The sequence below is a fragment of the Pseudoliparis swirei genome, chromosome 21 (genome assembly GCF_029220125.1).
Source record: "Pseudoliparis swirei isolate HS2019 ecotype Mariana Trench chromosome 21, NWPU_hadal_v1, whole genome shotgun sequence".
NCBI classification, from domain to species: Eukaryota; Metazoa; Chordata; class Actinopteri; order Perciformes; family Liparidae; genus Pseudoliparis; species Pseudoliparis swirei.
The window spans coordinates 8,818,296-8,834,730 of NC_079408.1; the positions used below are offsets into that span (position 1 = coordinate 8,818,296).

The following is a 16,435-nucleotide window of genomic DNA, read 5'->3' on the forward strand; positions in this document are numbered from 1 at the left end:
TTTAGTCTGCAAAATTGGGAACGGGGAAGTCTGATACATTTAATGTAATATTCAAATAATAATAGCTGTGATGATAGTGGATGGAAGATTTTCTATGTCAATCAGTAAGGAGATAAATTCTCTGAAATCAAAGTTGTCTTTATCCGTTTTGTTTCAAGCGAAAAATATCACGGTTACTCAGGGTAGTCAGTTGCATAAGCTTCTCAACATTTAAAGGCATCATATTCATTTATACACATCTGGAAGTTACACTACTTTTACAACAAAAAACCTGAAAACAAAGTGTGGGGGATACAGTATCTAAACTGGTCTGATCCAGTTACTGTGATTCATAAAAAATATTTTAACATCACATTAGACAAAAATATTCCAACTTTTCTTTAATTAATCAAGTTAAAACAAAATTTAGAATGGAGACTTGACCTTCAACTAAGGTGTGCTATAATGGGCCCCCATCAAAAAGAACAAGAAACCCATGCCAGAGCAAAGCCCCCGGGAAACCCCGGGTCAAAAAGCGGCCCCCCTGAAAAACCTCCTCCGGGCCCTACCTGGTTTATCCCCCGGCCACACTGTGATCCCGGGTGTTCCCGCCCGTAAAGATCGCTCAGGACTTTTAAGACCCTTTAAACGTCATCGCTGCAGGGGTCAGGGGTTGGTGGTTTGGGCAAATTGCGCCATGAAGGGGCACCATCAAAAACATCCAGCTGGCCCGGGGGTAGGGGGCTTTTGGGTGAGACCAATCAGCGCTTTTTTAAAAAGGCGCTTTCCAAATGCTAGTTTTATATCTCTTCATTTTTTTGTCTTTTTCACTTTTCCCCTCTTTTTTTTTCTTTTCTTTCAGGTCTTAAACGGTGACACTGGACCATAACTACTTTTTGAAAAATTCTACTGTGGCTTTTTTTCACTTTGTTGTGTATCAGGGTAACAAAAAAAATGGGGCCCCGCTCCGTGCTCAGCTGATCGCTGTCCAACTTCCCCAAAAGACCGTGATCCCGCTGGGCTACGGAGAAGCTCCTTTTCAGATTTTCGCGGAGGTCAGGGATCAAACCCCCTTTTCCCTCGATCCTAACGTGATCTTTTGGGAATAAACATGAGCTGGGGGGGGAAAAGAGGATCTTCCGTTCCCCTTCACTGAGGCTGGGGCCAAATATGGGTCCGGCGTCTTTCCCCCTTTTTAAATGTTTGGGGGGACACCCGGGGAAGAACCCGTTTATTTAATAAAATGGTGCCAACCCTGTGCGTGAACGCTTCGAACCCCCAAAATTTTGGCCAAAAGCGCCCTTTTGCCAAATTCCGTGATTGTGGTTGCACCATATCCGCCTAAACTGGGGGGGAACCATTTGTGTCTGCTCTCTGAAATCAGCCTCATTATGGCTTTACTGGTGACTTTTAAACCCACCACACTGGATAAAGCTCTGCCAACCTTCCATCAATACCTGAACAAGGAACAATAAAACTCTGGTTTTCTAATACTTAAAAAACAGCGCCCCCTTTCGGCATCTGATCTTTACCTTCCTGACACCCGGTATGTTCCTCTGGTAAACTTGACCACCAACTGTGAGGGGTTTATAAGGCTCTATTTTAGTCAAGGGCTATGTTTTTTGTAACCGGGGGGAAAATCAACAGTATGACCACTGCATAAAATCAAGTTCTTAACACCACCATCCCCTAAAGGCTGTTTAAAACAACAAGCCCTGGGTCAAGGGACCTCGCTTAACATGAAGAAAACTGTTTTTTTGGAGGGATGAGCTGAGGGGGAGCGCAAAAAGGGGAAGCTCAGGGGGGCAGGACTCCGGGGGGAAGCTGGCCCAAAATCCCGCTGAACAACAAATTTGGGCTAAGAAACAGATAATGGGTTCAAGGTAGGAGACACCAATCCCCGGACCCAAAGTGAACTGTTTTTTTAATAGGTTGTTAAGTGTTTACATAAAACTTTTGTTTTCTGGGCCCCAAACAATAACAATGGGCTCATTTCATTTCTCTTGTGGCCATAGAAGACAGCTTTAAACCAGCGCAACTGTCCTGATGGGCAAACAAGGGGCCTGCCACCCAGCTGTCTGGTGTCCTGATTTCAATCAGCCTGAGGCTAATATGCTGTAAAATTTTTTGCCCCGAAGTCAAAACCATCTGGTAGGGGGTGTAATGTGATGAATGCTGGGGGCTGGTCTTATGAGGGGAAATTTTTTCTGAATTTTTAAACCCCTGTTGAAGCCCTCATTTGCTGATCAGTCATGGATGGAATGTTTTGTGGGGTACTTTCTTTGATTCTCCAGGGAAAAAAAACTGCTTAAAACTCTTTTGGGTAATCTCCTGGGTCACTGTTTTCCAGGCCACAGTTTTCAGAATTTGCTGTCTGGGGTGGTGGGGATTTAAAAAACTTTTTGTCTTTCCCCTTCTGAAAGTGTTTCCCGGGCATGCCATCTGCAAATTCTGTGATTTCAGTGGTCTGTATTAATAAATACAATGGTGAAGTTTTAAGTCATGAGAAATCTTAAGACCAGAGATTGGGGGATTAGGGGGAAAAAAATTACATTAACCAAAATTTCATTAATACCTTTTATGACAGGGCTGAATGGAAGGCCCATCAAGTGTGTACAAGAAAAAAAAAAAAAAAAAAAAAAAACTGAATGCCCTGTTTGCATGTAAATATGAAATTAGGTTTTGGTGATAAACATGCTGTTTTCTTAGTATGCATTCAAATTGTAAAGGGGCAACATGAGCCTTTTCAATTGATAATTTCCCTGATCTTTGTTTCTCAAATTTCAAAAAACTAATAATGGTTTTATCAAAGAATGTGTTTGGAAACGGCTTTGCTTTGTCGGGAGCCTAAGTAGTTATATTAGAAAGTAATTATTCATGATGATACAAGAATTAATTTTCAAACTTATGACAGTTTACTCGACTGTTTGGCTAGATGAATGTGTTTGTTTTTAGTTATTTTTTAATAAGATTTAATTCTTTAAAAATTTGAATCTATTGAAGAGGATGTCTGTAAAATGCAACTTGTGGTTTTTTTATCCCAAAAAATTCATACTGTTTTTGCTCCGGCTGAAAAGTCCCCTTGGTCATAGGTCATAAGGATGTTACACATGGCTGGGTGGCATTGAGATGGAGGAACTACTGACTACATCTGTACAACATTGTCTTACTAATGTTAGGTATGATATACATTTAATGAACATATTTAATGTGTATAATTCACATTAAATTGTTTCACTATATTCTGAGGATTTCATTTCTTTGCCAATAAAAAGTAATAAATCACAGTATTGTCATAAACTGACATTTGGTTTATTTTAGCGAGTAATTGCTGTAACATTGCTTCCTAGCAAATTAAGAAATGTAATTGAAGGCTATTTGTTGGAAAATAGTTGTACCAAAGTTTTTAACTATTACTACACATATGGTGTATGGAAATTCAAAGAAGCAGCTATTCTGTGTTTAGTCTGCAAAATTTAGAACCCGATATGTTGAATTCAATGCTTAACTGGTATTAGAAGTTCTGTCTTTAATGTTTATATATTCAAATATTAATAGCTGTATTGATAAGTAGATGGGAAGATTTCTAAGTCATGAGTCAAGGAGAATAAATTCTCTGACATCAAAGTTGTCTTTATCCGTTTAATGCTTGGAAGCCCAAAAGGGATACAAGAATTACTCAGAAGCTACTTCATGTGGCATAAGCTTCTAACATTTGAAAGGCATCTATTCCCTTCTACACATCCTGAAAGTTAAAAAACTTTAACGATCCATGAACAAGTGGGGGATACAGTAATCTTAAACTGGTGATCCATATTACTTACATAGACAAAGTATTTTAACTCACATTACAAGACAAAAATATTCCAACTTTCTTTAATTAATCAGTTAAATTACAGTAGTTGGATGGAGACTTGACCTTCAACTAAGGTTGTGCTATAATCAGAAACATCATGAGAACAAATCTTACAATTTTCCCCATTTATTTTGATACCCTTACTTACAGTACATGTTCAGAGAGACACTCAATCTGCTTAAAACCGTGTCATCATGTTATAAAGCATGCATGTTCCATTATGTTTTTATTTATTTACAATAACGTGCGCTTAATGAGACAGTTAAAACATATATAAAAGGACTGTGGCAAAAATCCTTTTTTTAATGGCATGGTCTAGAAAGATGCAGTAAAAAAAAAAAACGTGCAAAGACAGTTTAGGTTTTTGTTGGAAAAACATGTAGTGGTATTGCAGGCTATGCTTTATGTATATTTTGTATCTTGAAAGTCAACATTCAATATTGTCAAACAGAATGAACCTCTTTGCTCCTCTGATAATCATTCTGAAAGGCTTTGGTCACAAGTCATGGGATAAGGCCCATGAGCTCAAAAAATTAAAAGTAATAACAACATTTTTCGTTTTTGTGAAAGAAATCAGGATAGGATATAATATTTTACAGTTCATTATATCCATTCCTTTGTTGTCTTTTCGACCGATATAGTGAAGCAATGTCATGGAAATGAACAAGAATATAACATTTAAAATTTCAATATGATAGAAAAAAATAACAGTAAAATCTCAAACAAAGAATCAAATGTCTCTAAGTGAAGTGTGAAAAAAAACCCGATAACATTATTTTGCCTTAGCCTGGAATCAAAACGGTCTCTGTGTCACTAGGCAAGCACCTGTTGCTCTATTACACTGATTAGATGTAATTGCATCAGCTGTGAGAATGAATTATAGTGAAATTAGATAAGTGAGTTATTTACTTTTCAGTGATTGTTCCTCGAAAAATGCTTGTTTCTTTGTGTGAATGTGTTGAGCCTTGACTGGCATCACATGATTTTGAGGGAAGTATTAGATGGAAGTTTAGCAATAGTTTTCTTTGAAATCCTGAAAGTACTGGTGTGGCAGTAAAAACGTCAATTTCCTACCGACAGTCCGTTTTTCTGATGTTCATTGTTCAAGTCTTGAGATTCTATAAAACTTATTTTAGGCGATTCTGTTGGCGTTTGGGGTAAATCCTTCTCCAGTATATAGTGGAAATGGCCAAATCAATAAAAGCGTAAAAAGCGCCCAAAGCGGCCAACTTTGGTGAATATTGTGGCGTATAGGTTCAAATTGCACCGAATTTGCTGTGAATGTTTTCAGGCTGCATTCTGCACATATCCTGAGAGTCAGGTTTTTCACAATAGTGTTGAGATTATGAATTACAAAACAGGACCACGCCCTAAAAATTCGTTGGTAGATGCTTACCACAATGATATATTTGAAAAAGCATTCAGATGAATATTTGATCAGTGGTCGCCAACCGTGATCGCGTTGACGATCGTCGAGATCTGACGCTCCAAAGATGATAGAAGAGCTCTTAAGATTAGTAACTGGCTGTCGACAATAGACTATCACTTCTTGGAAGCTGAGTCTATTTGATGGGATGAAACCCAGATTACGTAAGGCTCCGAGACTCAAGGTGGATTTAGTCAGTGAGGGTGTGCCTTAAAAACAACCGGTGAAGTGCGACAACGGTTTGAGAGGACTGATCTTGGGGGAGAAGTATGGCCATACAGGTGCTGGGGAGAAATAAATGCCACACCAGGTTTTAATAGAAAATCTGCTTGACGAGAAGAGTCTTAAACTACTGGCTAACAGCCTGGTGCAGTGTCATTTTGATTATGCTGGTGTATCATGGTTTGAGGCTGTCGGTTTTCATCCAAAAAAAACTGCCAGGTGTCACAAAACAAGTTGGTAGAAGTTATTGATGGGACTTCTGGCCCTGTGATCATGGGGAGGCACTTAAAGAACTTGCTGGCTTCCAGTGAGAACCAGAGTGGCTCAGCAAACTCAACATGGTGCACAAAATAGTCAGCAATAGGACTAAATATCTTAATAACTATTTTCCTAAATCTTGAGAAGTGCAGCTATGGAACACGATCTAAGCTTAGCCAACTTCATCCACCAAGGTGTAGATCAAAGATGGGGCAAGCATTTGCTTACATAGAGACTCAAGTGGAATGGTGCCTTTGTGATAAACAATACAAACCCAATTAGTTTTCAAGGGCGTTAGGAAATGGCTCCTAGAAAAGTCCATGATTAAACTTGTATGTCAATATGATAATGTGTATTACTGTATTGCTTTTTATGATGTAGGTTATTAATGTGTAGAATAGTATATTTTTTGTACTTAAGACCAGGACCACAAAATAAGTCTGTGACTTTGGCCTTATCATGATATTTTTATGATGCGTGACCTTTTGTATCATGTATTGTATTTATGTCCAATAAACTAAACTAAACTAAACTAAATCCCTGTCGATCTCCAAAATAAAATGAAAATAAAATCAGAAAAGCCGATCTCACGGAGGTAAGACCTGGCAAGTCGGCAATAATCTCGGCAGTTGCACATGCGCAGGCGTAACCTGTAAATGCCGTAACATTACACTAAGGTACAGGCATTACAACATTTATTTATTGATGACGTAGTTGTATGTCCTTGTACTTTGAACTTGTGTAATATGTAAAGTTATGAATAAAGGTCTTTCTGCATTTCCTAAGCCTCCTCGAACATTTTCTGATTATGTACAAGAAAGCGTTTCTTCCTGATTGGAAGATGGAAGCGTCAGAAAAGATCTCCACCTGTGAGATTTTAATGAGCGCCTATGGCGGGTTCTCTGACAACCCCGTGTTGTCGCTGTGCTCTGAAAGGGGCGTACCTAGAAATGAGGCGTACTGAGGAAATGCAGAAAGACCTTTATTCATAACTTTACATATTACACAAGATTCAAAGTACAGGACATACAACTACGTCATCAGCAAATACGTCTTGCATTTACTGTACCTTGGTATAAATATTTTACGATGCAGCATTTACAGTTACGCCTGCGCATGCGCAACTGCCAGATTATTGGCTGCAGTCTTACCTCCGTGAGATCGGCTTTTCTGCTTTGTCGCTGGGCTCAGCTCAACATTGAAACTTTTTCTTGTCTGATGGGGTAATCTGGTTTACTTGAAAGTGATTGCAATTATATTTATTCTATTATTTGAAAAGCACAGATGCAGAAGGAGTCACAAATGGTGATTCTCCTTATTTATTATTATAATTATTTAAATCCTGAGGGGATGTCTTTAGAGCTGATGTGAATGCTATTCACCAGTGGGCTGACTTCAGAACAGTACCCAGATGATAAAGAACTTTCATGAATACCTACATTGCCCCGAAAAACTCGTCAGAGAAGTAGTGAAAACCACCCAATCAAAAAGACCAGGGCGCTGGATTACTGACAGCAGCTCACAGGCGGCCTCAGACTGTCTGTCTGTGCTTATGAACTAACTACAAGCTCTGGAGTTCACAGACGGGGTTGATCACAGCCATCCACACTGACTAAAGTCACATGACTTGATGGCATTATGATGAGGCTTACCTTTACATGAGTTGCACTGACTGAATTCATGTTGTCAGTGTCGTGTTGTAATGTAAATAAATACAAATTTATTATTGGTAGTTCATCCAGCTGCTCATTGAAATGTTTTCTTGTTCATATGTGTGTGGTGAACAAATATCTTACTTTTATATTGCACTTAAATTCTGTGTTCCTGGTCTCATCAATTTGAAAGCTGGACCAATGTGTTTGATTTCATTCAATTAGAATTGGAGGCCAAATAAAAAGCTTCAAGTCATAAGTCCAGTCTGGACCGTCCATTTCTCTCAGCGCCTCAATAGGTGGTGAATCTTGCCCGGTCCATGAAGGTGGAGGTCAGTGATCTTGGGCTCAAAGGTTGGTGTGTTTGTGACCACTGTCTTCTTGGATGATATAGCTTCCATAATCATTATCTCAATAGGTTTGGTATGAATTGGACCCCTGCATGTCCGAGACAGCGCCTCTGATGTGTTTTTCACAAGAGTCAAAATGGCCGAAAATTTAAGTGAGGCGGAGCTTAGGGTCCTAGAGGCTTTTTGTAACGGAATCCAAGTGGACTTGGGGAAAAAAAACTGGTCATTTGGAAGCATACTGGTGAGGGGCATCGCCGGTCAAACTTCCAGGTGGCGCTAGAGAGCAGAGTCAGGAACCTTTTTTGACTGGGAGAGCCAAAAAAGCCAAATATTTCTAAATATATTTCATTGAGAGCCATATCGTATTTTTAACGTATGATGAATTAAATATGTCTTGTCAAAATGTGTCGGTATTGTGTGGTTGTTGCGTTGCGATCAAGGACCACTAAACATGTTTCAAAGTGTAAATATCCGCTCAAGGTAACCAGTTGTTTCAGAACCCTTCCACCAAAACTGTTCCCATAATATAAGAAATGTGACAAAATGGATCAATATATAAATTACTTGAGCTGAAACTAATATCTGGTGGCGCAGACACAGACTGCGCATCTTAGGTAGTTCCCGACCCCCACTGTGCTAGTGCACACAGTGTGCCACGTTGCACTCAGACTGTTTAGACTTTGAACTTCCTTTCCTCATTTGGGTTGCAAACCGGAATTGAACTTCGAAAGTCGCACAGTCTGTGAATGACTATTAATACTTTTTTATTTTATTTATCATTAGCGTAAGTACAACAATTAAATATTATGTTGGACACAAAGCACATCAAGGGTGGAGATACTTATTGTAGAGTAAGCTTTGGATAAAAGCGTCTGTTAAATGACATGTAATGTAATGTAATGTGGATGGGTTTAGAAGCAGTTCATGCTGAACAAGCACAGAAATACATCGTGATCAGCTGTTTCAGTCTACTATGATAAAAATATCTGAGCGTTTTCCCCCGCTTTCTTCCCGAAGGACCCCTTAGCTGTCCCACGCGCCTGCATGAACTTTACTCAACGTAAACAGCAGGCACGTGCTGAGCACATTTTGGGGGCAGGTGCTCAAACCAAAAAAGGGCACCCAATGCCACAAAAAGAATTCTGACAGAGTTGAAACATTATGCATCAATACACTGATGATGCTGTCCTTGACCTGCGTTTCCTCTGGCAGCATCAGACCACTAGCTTACATGTTCTTGATGAATAAAGATGAATTATTATATTGCAACAACAGTACAAGCGTTCTGATTGGCTAATGGGTCGTCATGCCAGCCACGTATTGCCCTCTCTCGCTGGTCTGATACGGATCCATGTGCCCTCTTGCGTCATTTCAAAATGAAGCGATATTGATAGACATCTTCAACAGACATCCTCTGAACAATACCAGAGCGCTTATGATTTTTTTTCAGTCTGGCCACGCAAATCGTCCTAGACTTAGCCCTGTTAAATAGAACAGAATAAGAATGCCTCTCTCTCTCTCTTCTCTCTCTTTCTTCTCTCTTCACTCTCTCTCTCCTCTCTCTTCTCTCTCTTCCCCTCTCTCTACTCTAACATAACTAACGTCAAGTAACAGCTGGACAGGCTTTGAAATCACGGATTTCGTGAGTTTTTGTTTGTTTATTTGTTTTCAGAGGAAACGTCCCGGACCAGTTGCTTGACGTCATGTTTTTCAACAGGCCTTTAATGTTGTGGTTGATCACACAAAGAACAACGTCGGGGACCAAAACACCGTCAGGACCTGTGTGTCTGGTGCTGCGGGTCAGAGGAGGAAGAAGCGCGCACCCGTTTGGTGTAGCGCGAGGGCACTGAGCGGAGGAGGAAGTGGAGGAGAGAGGAGGCGCGGTGGGCATGAGGGCGTAGGCTCGTGAGCGCCGTGGAGCATGTCAGGGCGAAGTTCTCAGATAAATGCCCGTCGGATATTAAAACACATTTGGGGGACTTGATGACAGAGAGTAACTTTTATTCTTAAATACTGATGAATAAAATGTGTCTCCAGCAAAAGGACACTTTACTCATCAGGGCAAAGGGGAGGAGCTTGAGCACCACTAGGGCCTATCTGTGCACGATGCCTGGTAAGCAACATTAACCTCTCACACTGTCGTGGCCATTTGTCGTCCGTAATCAAACAAAAGATAAATCAAACCATACTGATGCACCGTGGGTTTTGGTGTTGACGCATGCAAAGAAAGTAGGCCCTACTGTCCATTTCGCCTGTTAGTATTCTGATAATTTATTTCTTAAACCAACAAAAAAAAAACAAACAAAATGTTGACACTCACACAATTATATGAACATGTACTACAATGTCGTCGTAGAGTGTCCGCTGAAGAAGGAATTCAAGCGATGAAAAGTTAACAACAGTGATGTTTCCTGTTCTTCTGTCTGTACTGTGAAACTCGGAAAGTCCTGCTTCTGCCTCTGTGTCGCTCCTCCCATATACAGGGTTGAAGAGACTTGCTGGGAGAAGACAGGATGGGTTTCAACAGGAGGAGAATGGTTAGGCCTTTTTCGGTTTCGTTTCTTATTTATTCTCTTTCTTATGAGAAAGCTTTCTCTGAAAGTTCTCTGGTTTTCAAGTCACCAAAGTCCAAAAGAGTTTAAAGAGGCAACACCTAGAGACAGAGGTTGCTCCCTTGATTGTCTGCTCTCCACTACAGCTTATTGGTTTTGTTTGTTTAAGTTAGTTGTGTTATTCTTTAATTAAATTATTATTTTTAACTCACCTGGTCTCCCATCCAGAGCCGGGTTGTAACACTACAAAGGTCATTAAAGTGATTGAAAGTAGCGTAAGGATACAGATATGTATATAGCATTTATATGTGTTCTGGTATACTACCATGATTATAGAAAGCTAAATAAAAAGTGGTATATTAATTTTCTAGATTAATTCAAATGTATATATAAACAAGACATATATTTTACTTAATTATTTTACACGTGTAACGAAGGCAAAGTAAAAGCTACTTGGGCCTCAAGTGTGAACAACGCTGGGGTTAGAATCATTAGGACAACTAAATAAAAAGGTTCCTACAGAGTGGTAACACAATCATAGAGATGATGGGCGCCACCAGCTCACTCTGTTTATCTAGTGAAGCATAAAAAGAAGGAACGGTTTTATGGGCTGAGGTCTGATGACATGCAAACAACATTCCCTGAACCATACAGTTTATAGCACAAATGGTGTATGAATCCATACCTTCCTTCTGGTAAACTCAAACCGCCCATTAAAAATAATTCATCCAGGTCATAAAGAGGCAAAACTGAGTTGTGATTTTAAAAGTGTTCATGGCGGTGAGCTTTAAACATATACCTTCCAGGAGGAAAGCCTGTTACTTATTAATTGTTGCAGCTTTAGGAACCCAGTGGCCTTTTGTTGAGGCAATGATGAAACACTTCTTACAATCATACTTTTACGCATTTATTTTTGATTTACAGTATATTTTGAGAGTAACATTCAATATGCTTGAAATTAAATTATACAAAAGAATCTGCATGTTTTTAAAGCTTGCATATTCAATTATATACATATTTGCAATACCATTCATTTAATGAGTAGAAGTACTTTTATACTTCAGAGTTTGTTAGGTTCATCTAGAATTTGGCAAACACCTTCTTTTGAATGTCATGCTCTTGCAAGCTGTTACTTTATTGTAAATTCAGGTTTTTGTGTGATAAACAGGTTGTATGTACTTATGTATGTTAACATTCAGTATTAGTAAGAAGAGAAGGGCAGATAGAAAAAGCCTCTCAAATTGAATATATTTACATAAACATTTAGTTTCCTTCATTTTTTCCACAAACTAATTATGTCCTTTTATCAAAGAATGTGTTTGAGTCCACTGGCTGCTGCGGTGAGGAGCCTATTTCTAGTTATAGTCAAAAAAGAAAAGTTGAATTATGTCAGTTGTCCAAGAACTGTGGTTATTTTTTTCAAACTTATAAGCAGGTTTACTTTCGACTGACATCACCTCGACACTAAATAGATGAAAAGTGCTTCTATCAGCTTTGCCACCTATAGTTCCTCAAAAGTAAAAAGTAATTTAATTCTCGTTTAAAAAATTATGAATCTATCTGAAGAGGAACTGCATCTGAACTAAAATGCAACTATGTGGATTTTTTCATATCCAAAACAAATTCACTACATGTTTCTACAATAGCTCCCAGGCCCCTGAAAAGTCCTCAATGGTCATATCGGTCAAAGGATGTTAACATGTTGGGTGCATTGAGATGGAGGAACTGACACATCTTACAACCATGTCTTACTAATATATGATATACATTTATGAACATATTTATCCGGATAATCACATTTAATTGTGCACTATATTCTGAGAATATTCAATATGCCAACAAATTAAAAAAGTAATAAGATCATCAGTATTTCCTAAAGCTGACATATTCTATTATGTTTAGCATAATTGCAACATTGCTTCCTGGAAATTAAGAAATGTAATTGCAGGCATTTGTTGGAAAAAATAGTTGTACCAACAGGTTTTTCTATTACTACCATAAAGGTGTGTGGGAAATTCAAAAGAAGCAGCTATATGTGTTTTAGTCTGCAAAATTGGGAACGGTAAGAAGTCTGATACATTTAATGTAATATTCAAATAATAATAGCTGTGATGATAGTGTGATGGAAGATTTTCTATGTCAATCGAGTAAGGAGAAATAAATTCTCTGAAATCAAAGTTGTCTTTATCCGTTTAATGCTTGCAAGCGAAAAGTATCAGACGGTTACTCAGGGTAGTCTGTGGCATAAGCTTCTCAACATTTGAAAAGGCATCATATTCATTCATACACATCTGAAAGTTACACCCCTTTCACAACAAGAAATCCTGAAAACAAAGTGTGGGGGTATACAGTATCTAAACTGGTCTGATCCAGTTACTGTGATTCATAGAGAAATATTTTAACATCACATTAGACAAAAAATATTCCAACTTTTCTTTAATTAATCAAGTTAAAACAGTAATTGAGAATGGAGACTTGACCTTCAACTAAGGTTGTGCTATAATCAGAAACATCATGAGAACAAATCTTACAATTTTCCCCATTTATTTTGATACCCTTACTTACAGTACATGTTCAGAGAGACACTCAATCTGCTTAAAACCGTGTCATCATGTTATAATTAAGCATGCATGTTCCATTATGTTTTTATTTATTTACAATAACGTGCGCTTAATGAGACAGTTAAAACATATATAAAAGGTCTGTGGCAAAAATCATTTTTTTAATGGCATGGTCTAGAAAGATGCAGTAAAAAAAAAAACGTGTAAGACAGTTTAGGTTTTTGTTGGAAAAACATGTTGTGGTATTGCAGGCTATGCTTTATGTATATTTTGTATCTTGGAAGTCAACATTCAATATTGTCAAACAGAATGAACCTCTTTGCTCCTCTGATAATCATTCTGAAAGGCTTTGGTCACAAGTCATGGGATAAGGCCCATGAGCTCAAAAAACTAAAAGTAATAACAACATTTTTCGTTTTTGTGAAAGAAATCAGGATAGGATATAATATTTTACAGTTCATTATATCCATTCCTTTGTTGTCTTTTCGGCCGATATAGTGAAGCAATGTCATGGAAATGAACAAGAATATAACATTTAAAATTTCAATATGATAGAAAAAAATAACAGTAAAATCTCAAACAAAGAATCAAATGTGGAAGTAGTTAGGTATTTTGTGAAGTAACTTGCAACTACAACCATCTGAAAAGGTAACAGAATCAAAGTAAAATAGTTCCTTAGGATAATGGTAAAGGGATACAATATATAACATAATATGAAAAGAAAATGTCCCTTAAAAATAGTACGACAGCCTTATTTTTTAATATACTTACTGTTGCTGTCACTTTCCGTAAAATAGTTCTGTGTATAATAGACATGTCATATTAGGAAAAAGACAAAATAATAAAATTAATTATGGCTGCTTTCCATTGCTGCTCTGGTTTCAGGGTCCTTGTCACGGCTTACTGGAAACCGAGGCATTGCTAATGATATTAATAACACATGTGCTTTTTCTTCTATTATAAGTCAGACAATGTAATGTGTGAAAAATATCTATTAGACTTTATTTTTGTGCGGTCTTTTTACCAAATTCTTCCTATGGGCCATGGGCTAGACAGCCGCTCGATTAGAAAGTATAACATCAGAATTGTCTGTGTTTTTTCCATCGCTGACTGCTTAAAGTCTTTCTGCCATTTTGATTTAAACTTCACTTCAGGTCCCCGGTTGAGACTCTTGAACAGGGACACCCAGATCAGCATCAGGGCGTATTGTCAGCTTTGTAGAGCTGATGTCTTTTCTTTGAAACATTTCCTTCAAGGGGGTCTCTGAATTCCACCCTTTGGTCTTGGCAAACTTGAAAACACATCCAAAGAGATCAGGAAAAAGTGCCAACACGTCAACTTGAGCGGCCTCCACGGCACTGAAAACAACAAATAAAATCTTATATTTCATTTGGGTATATTTTCTAATCGAATGTAGCGCAATAATATTACTTTTCGAATGTAACTGTAAGTGCATACTTGGCTTGTTCATTTGAAAACTGTTATTTAGGGTGGTTTTAGGTGCATAGTATCATCAAGCAGTGCAATGGCATGTGAAGAAAATTACATTATTTTATAAGACTTTTGTTAATATGTACTTTTTAGAATTTTAAAAAGACTGACAAACAAAACTCTGAAGAAAATAATAATAATATATAACTAAGTGTCAGTGTTGATAGATTATGAAGAACAGATTTATAGACCGTCACTTTTCACTCACTGGTGGTCATCGAGGTTCCGTATGAAGCGCCGTAATCCCAGTGTGTTGTCAGGGTAGGCTTTGTTCTTGGTGTCCATCTTATTGACCAACTCGGAGGAAAACGGCAACAACGGCAAACATCAAATCATGTAGTCATACATTTAATTCAGAAATACAAAGGTTACATTTGTTATGTTGTAGTTACTTTTGTTTGCCACTGTTTGAAGGATCCATCTGGGGCCCATTTGTCCAATGAACAAAGGAGTTCCTGGTCAGCCGTTCGATACTTTTTCGCTTCATCCTTGTTGCCAATCCTTATCAGGTATTGAACTCTCCTGAAAAAATGTTTAGTTCAGGATATATGAATTGGAAAATGAACATAACTTCTGACGATAGTGGGTGCAGTTCATCACTGTATCGACAACTTCACAACTATACAGAATTTATTTTAAAGTGAGATGTAAGCTACACACATTAGCATGGATACATCTACATTTACTTCTCAACCAAATGACCATACTGTTAGCTACAATATTATGCATGGTCCTAAAGTTGGAAAAGCCCTATCCAGGACTGGCATCTGTACTGTGTTGGAGTTGGTCATGGATGATTCTATGGCATAGTTTAGGCTACCGTTAACAGTTCTGTTCGTACAGACTCTGGAAGCCCCTGACTTGACCTCAAACGCCACCATCAGTAAGACATTTCTGGCTAAACTATTAAAGCGATTTCCATGAAATTTGCTCTGGATAATCATGCTGCCCAGAGGATGAATCCTAATTGCATTAGGTAGGAATCCTGAACCAAAAGTGACAATTCATGTCTGGGCTAGATGAAAAGTCCTACGATCACCAATTATTAAGATATATTTTCTGGGAATCATGAATATTTGGACCGAATGATGTAAAGATATTGAACTCTCTGGACCAAAGTAGTAGGACAAACAAATGTCTGACAATGAATGCCCTCCCACCGATAAACAAAAATCAACTCAATCAGTGTTTCTTGTTTTACTTTGTAGAGGACCAGAAGAAGGGATGACTCAAGCATTCTTCCACTTGAGGTCTGTTCTTTGGTTCTTTATCGATCATCCACTCAATGAGATCCTTTGCCACCACATCTTGAACGTGGCCCAAAGTGTAGAGTCCTTCATAAATGTTGCTCTCAACTTTATAGGATTCGTCCCCAAAAGGATGGTGTCCTCCAGAGAGGATGTAATAACTGAGCATTCCGGCCACCTAAAGAATTAGGAGAACATTTGAGAAATTAAGGAGTTTAGAAAAGCTAAACAAATCAACAATAAGTCTGCAAAGTGAGATACACCAACCTGTATATCAGTGCTTGACTTGTATGGTATGTCTCCATCTGCTAAAGTCTCCTTCGCCATCCAGCATTTTGTTCCTGCACTTCTTGTAGGATAACTTGTTTGATCTTTGACAAGCCGTCTACTTATGCCAAAATCAGCCAGCCTGGCCCTCTCCTGAACATCTGTAGGACAAATCAGGGGACAAACTCCAAAAGATTATTCATGTTATTTATACATTTACATCTTGTTTTCTAAATTTAGAAGATAACTCGGTTTTGATGCAGAACATTCTATGGCTTGAGATCCGATTATGGAGGTGGAGGATATTGACAATGAGCACCTTCCGGACTTGAAGACAAGTTTCTTGTGAGAGAATCATCTTTATTTTGATGTATTCTTCCGGTGCATTCTAGTTGAAGACCAAGATATCCAAAGTTCTGATCCTCCGCTGCATCAACATATCGCACAATGGACTGATGATCAAGCTCTGGAAGTCGTAGAAATCCCTCCTCATTCTTCAGCACTTTATAGTTGCATTTAGACATTCTCTTAATGGCAACTTCAGTGCCATCATCTCTCAGCCCCAAGAAGACTT

The 16,435-nt window shown here is 38.3% G+C and overlaps 2 protein-coding genes across 8 annotated transcripts in view; one reads left to right on the forward strand and one right to left on the reverse strand.

The window, feature by feature from the left end:
- Positions 1-16,435, forward strand: part of LOC130211998 (serine/threonine-protein kinase/endoribonuclease IRE2-like) — an 81,544-nt gene that overhangs the window by 11,980 nt on the left and 53,129 nt on the right. The gene's annotated exons all lie outside the window — the stretch shown is intronic.
- LOC130212000 (uncharacterized) lies at positions 13,924-16,029 on the reverse strand. 2 transcript variants are annotated; one of them, XM_056443079.1, is made up of 5 exons: positions 15,862-16,029; positions 15,549-15,772; positions 14,740-14,869; positions 14,556-14,644; positions 13,924-14,214 (listed from the first exon to the last, which is right to left on the reverse strand). In XM_056443079.1, the coding sequence occupies exons 1-5, from the start codon at positions 15,919-15,921 to the stop codon at positions 14,007-14,009; spliced, it is 711 nt and encodes a 236-aa protein (XP_056299054.1). In that variant the 5' UTR covers positions 15,922-16,029; the 3' UTR covers positions 13,924-14,006. The 2 variants fall into 2 exon arrangements, with proteins under 2 accessions (XP_056299054.1, XP_056299053.1); XM_056443078.1 differs by having other exon boundaries at positions 14,556-14,656.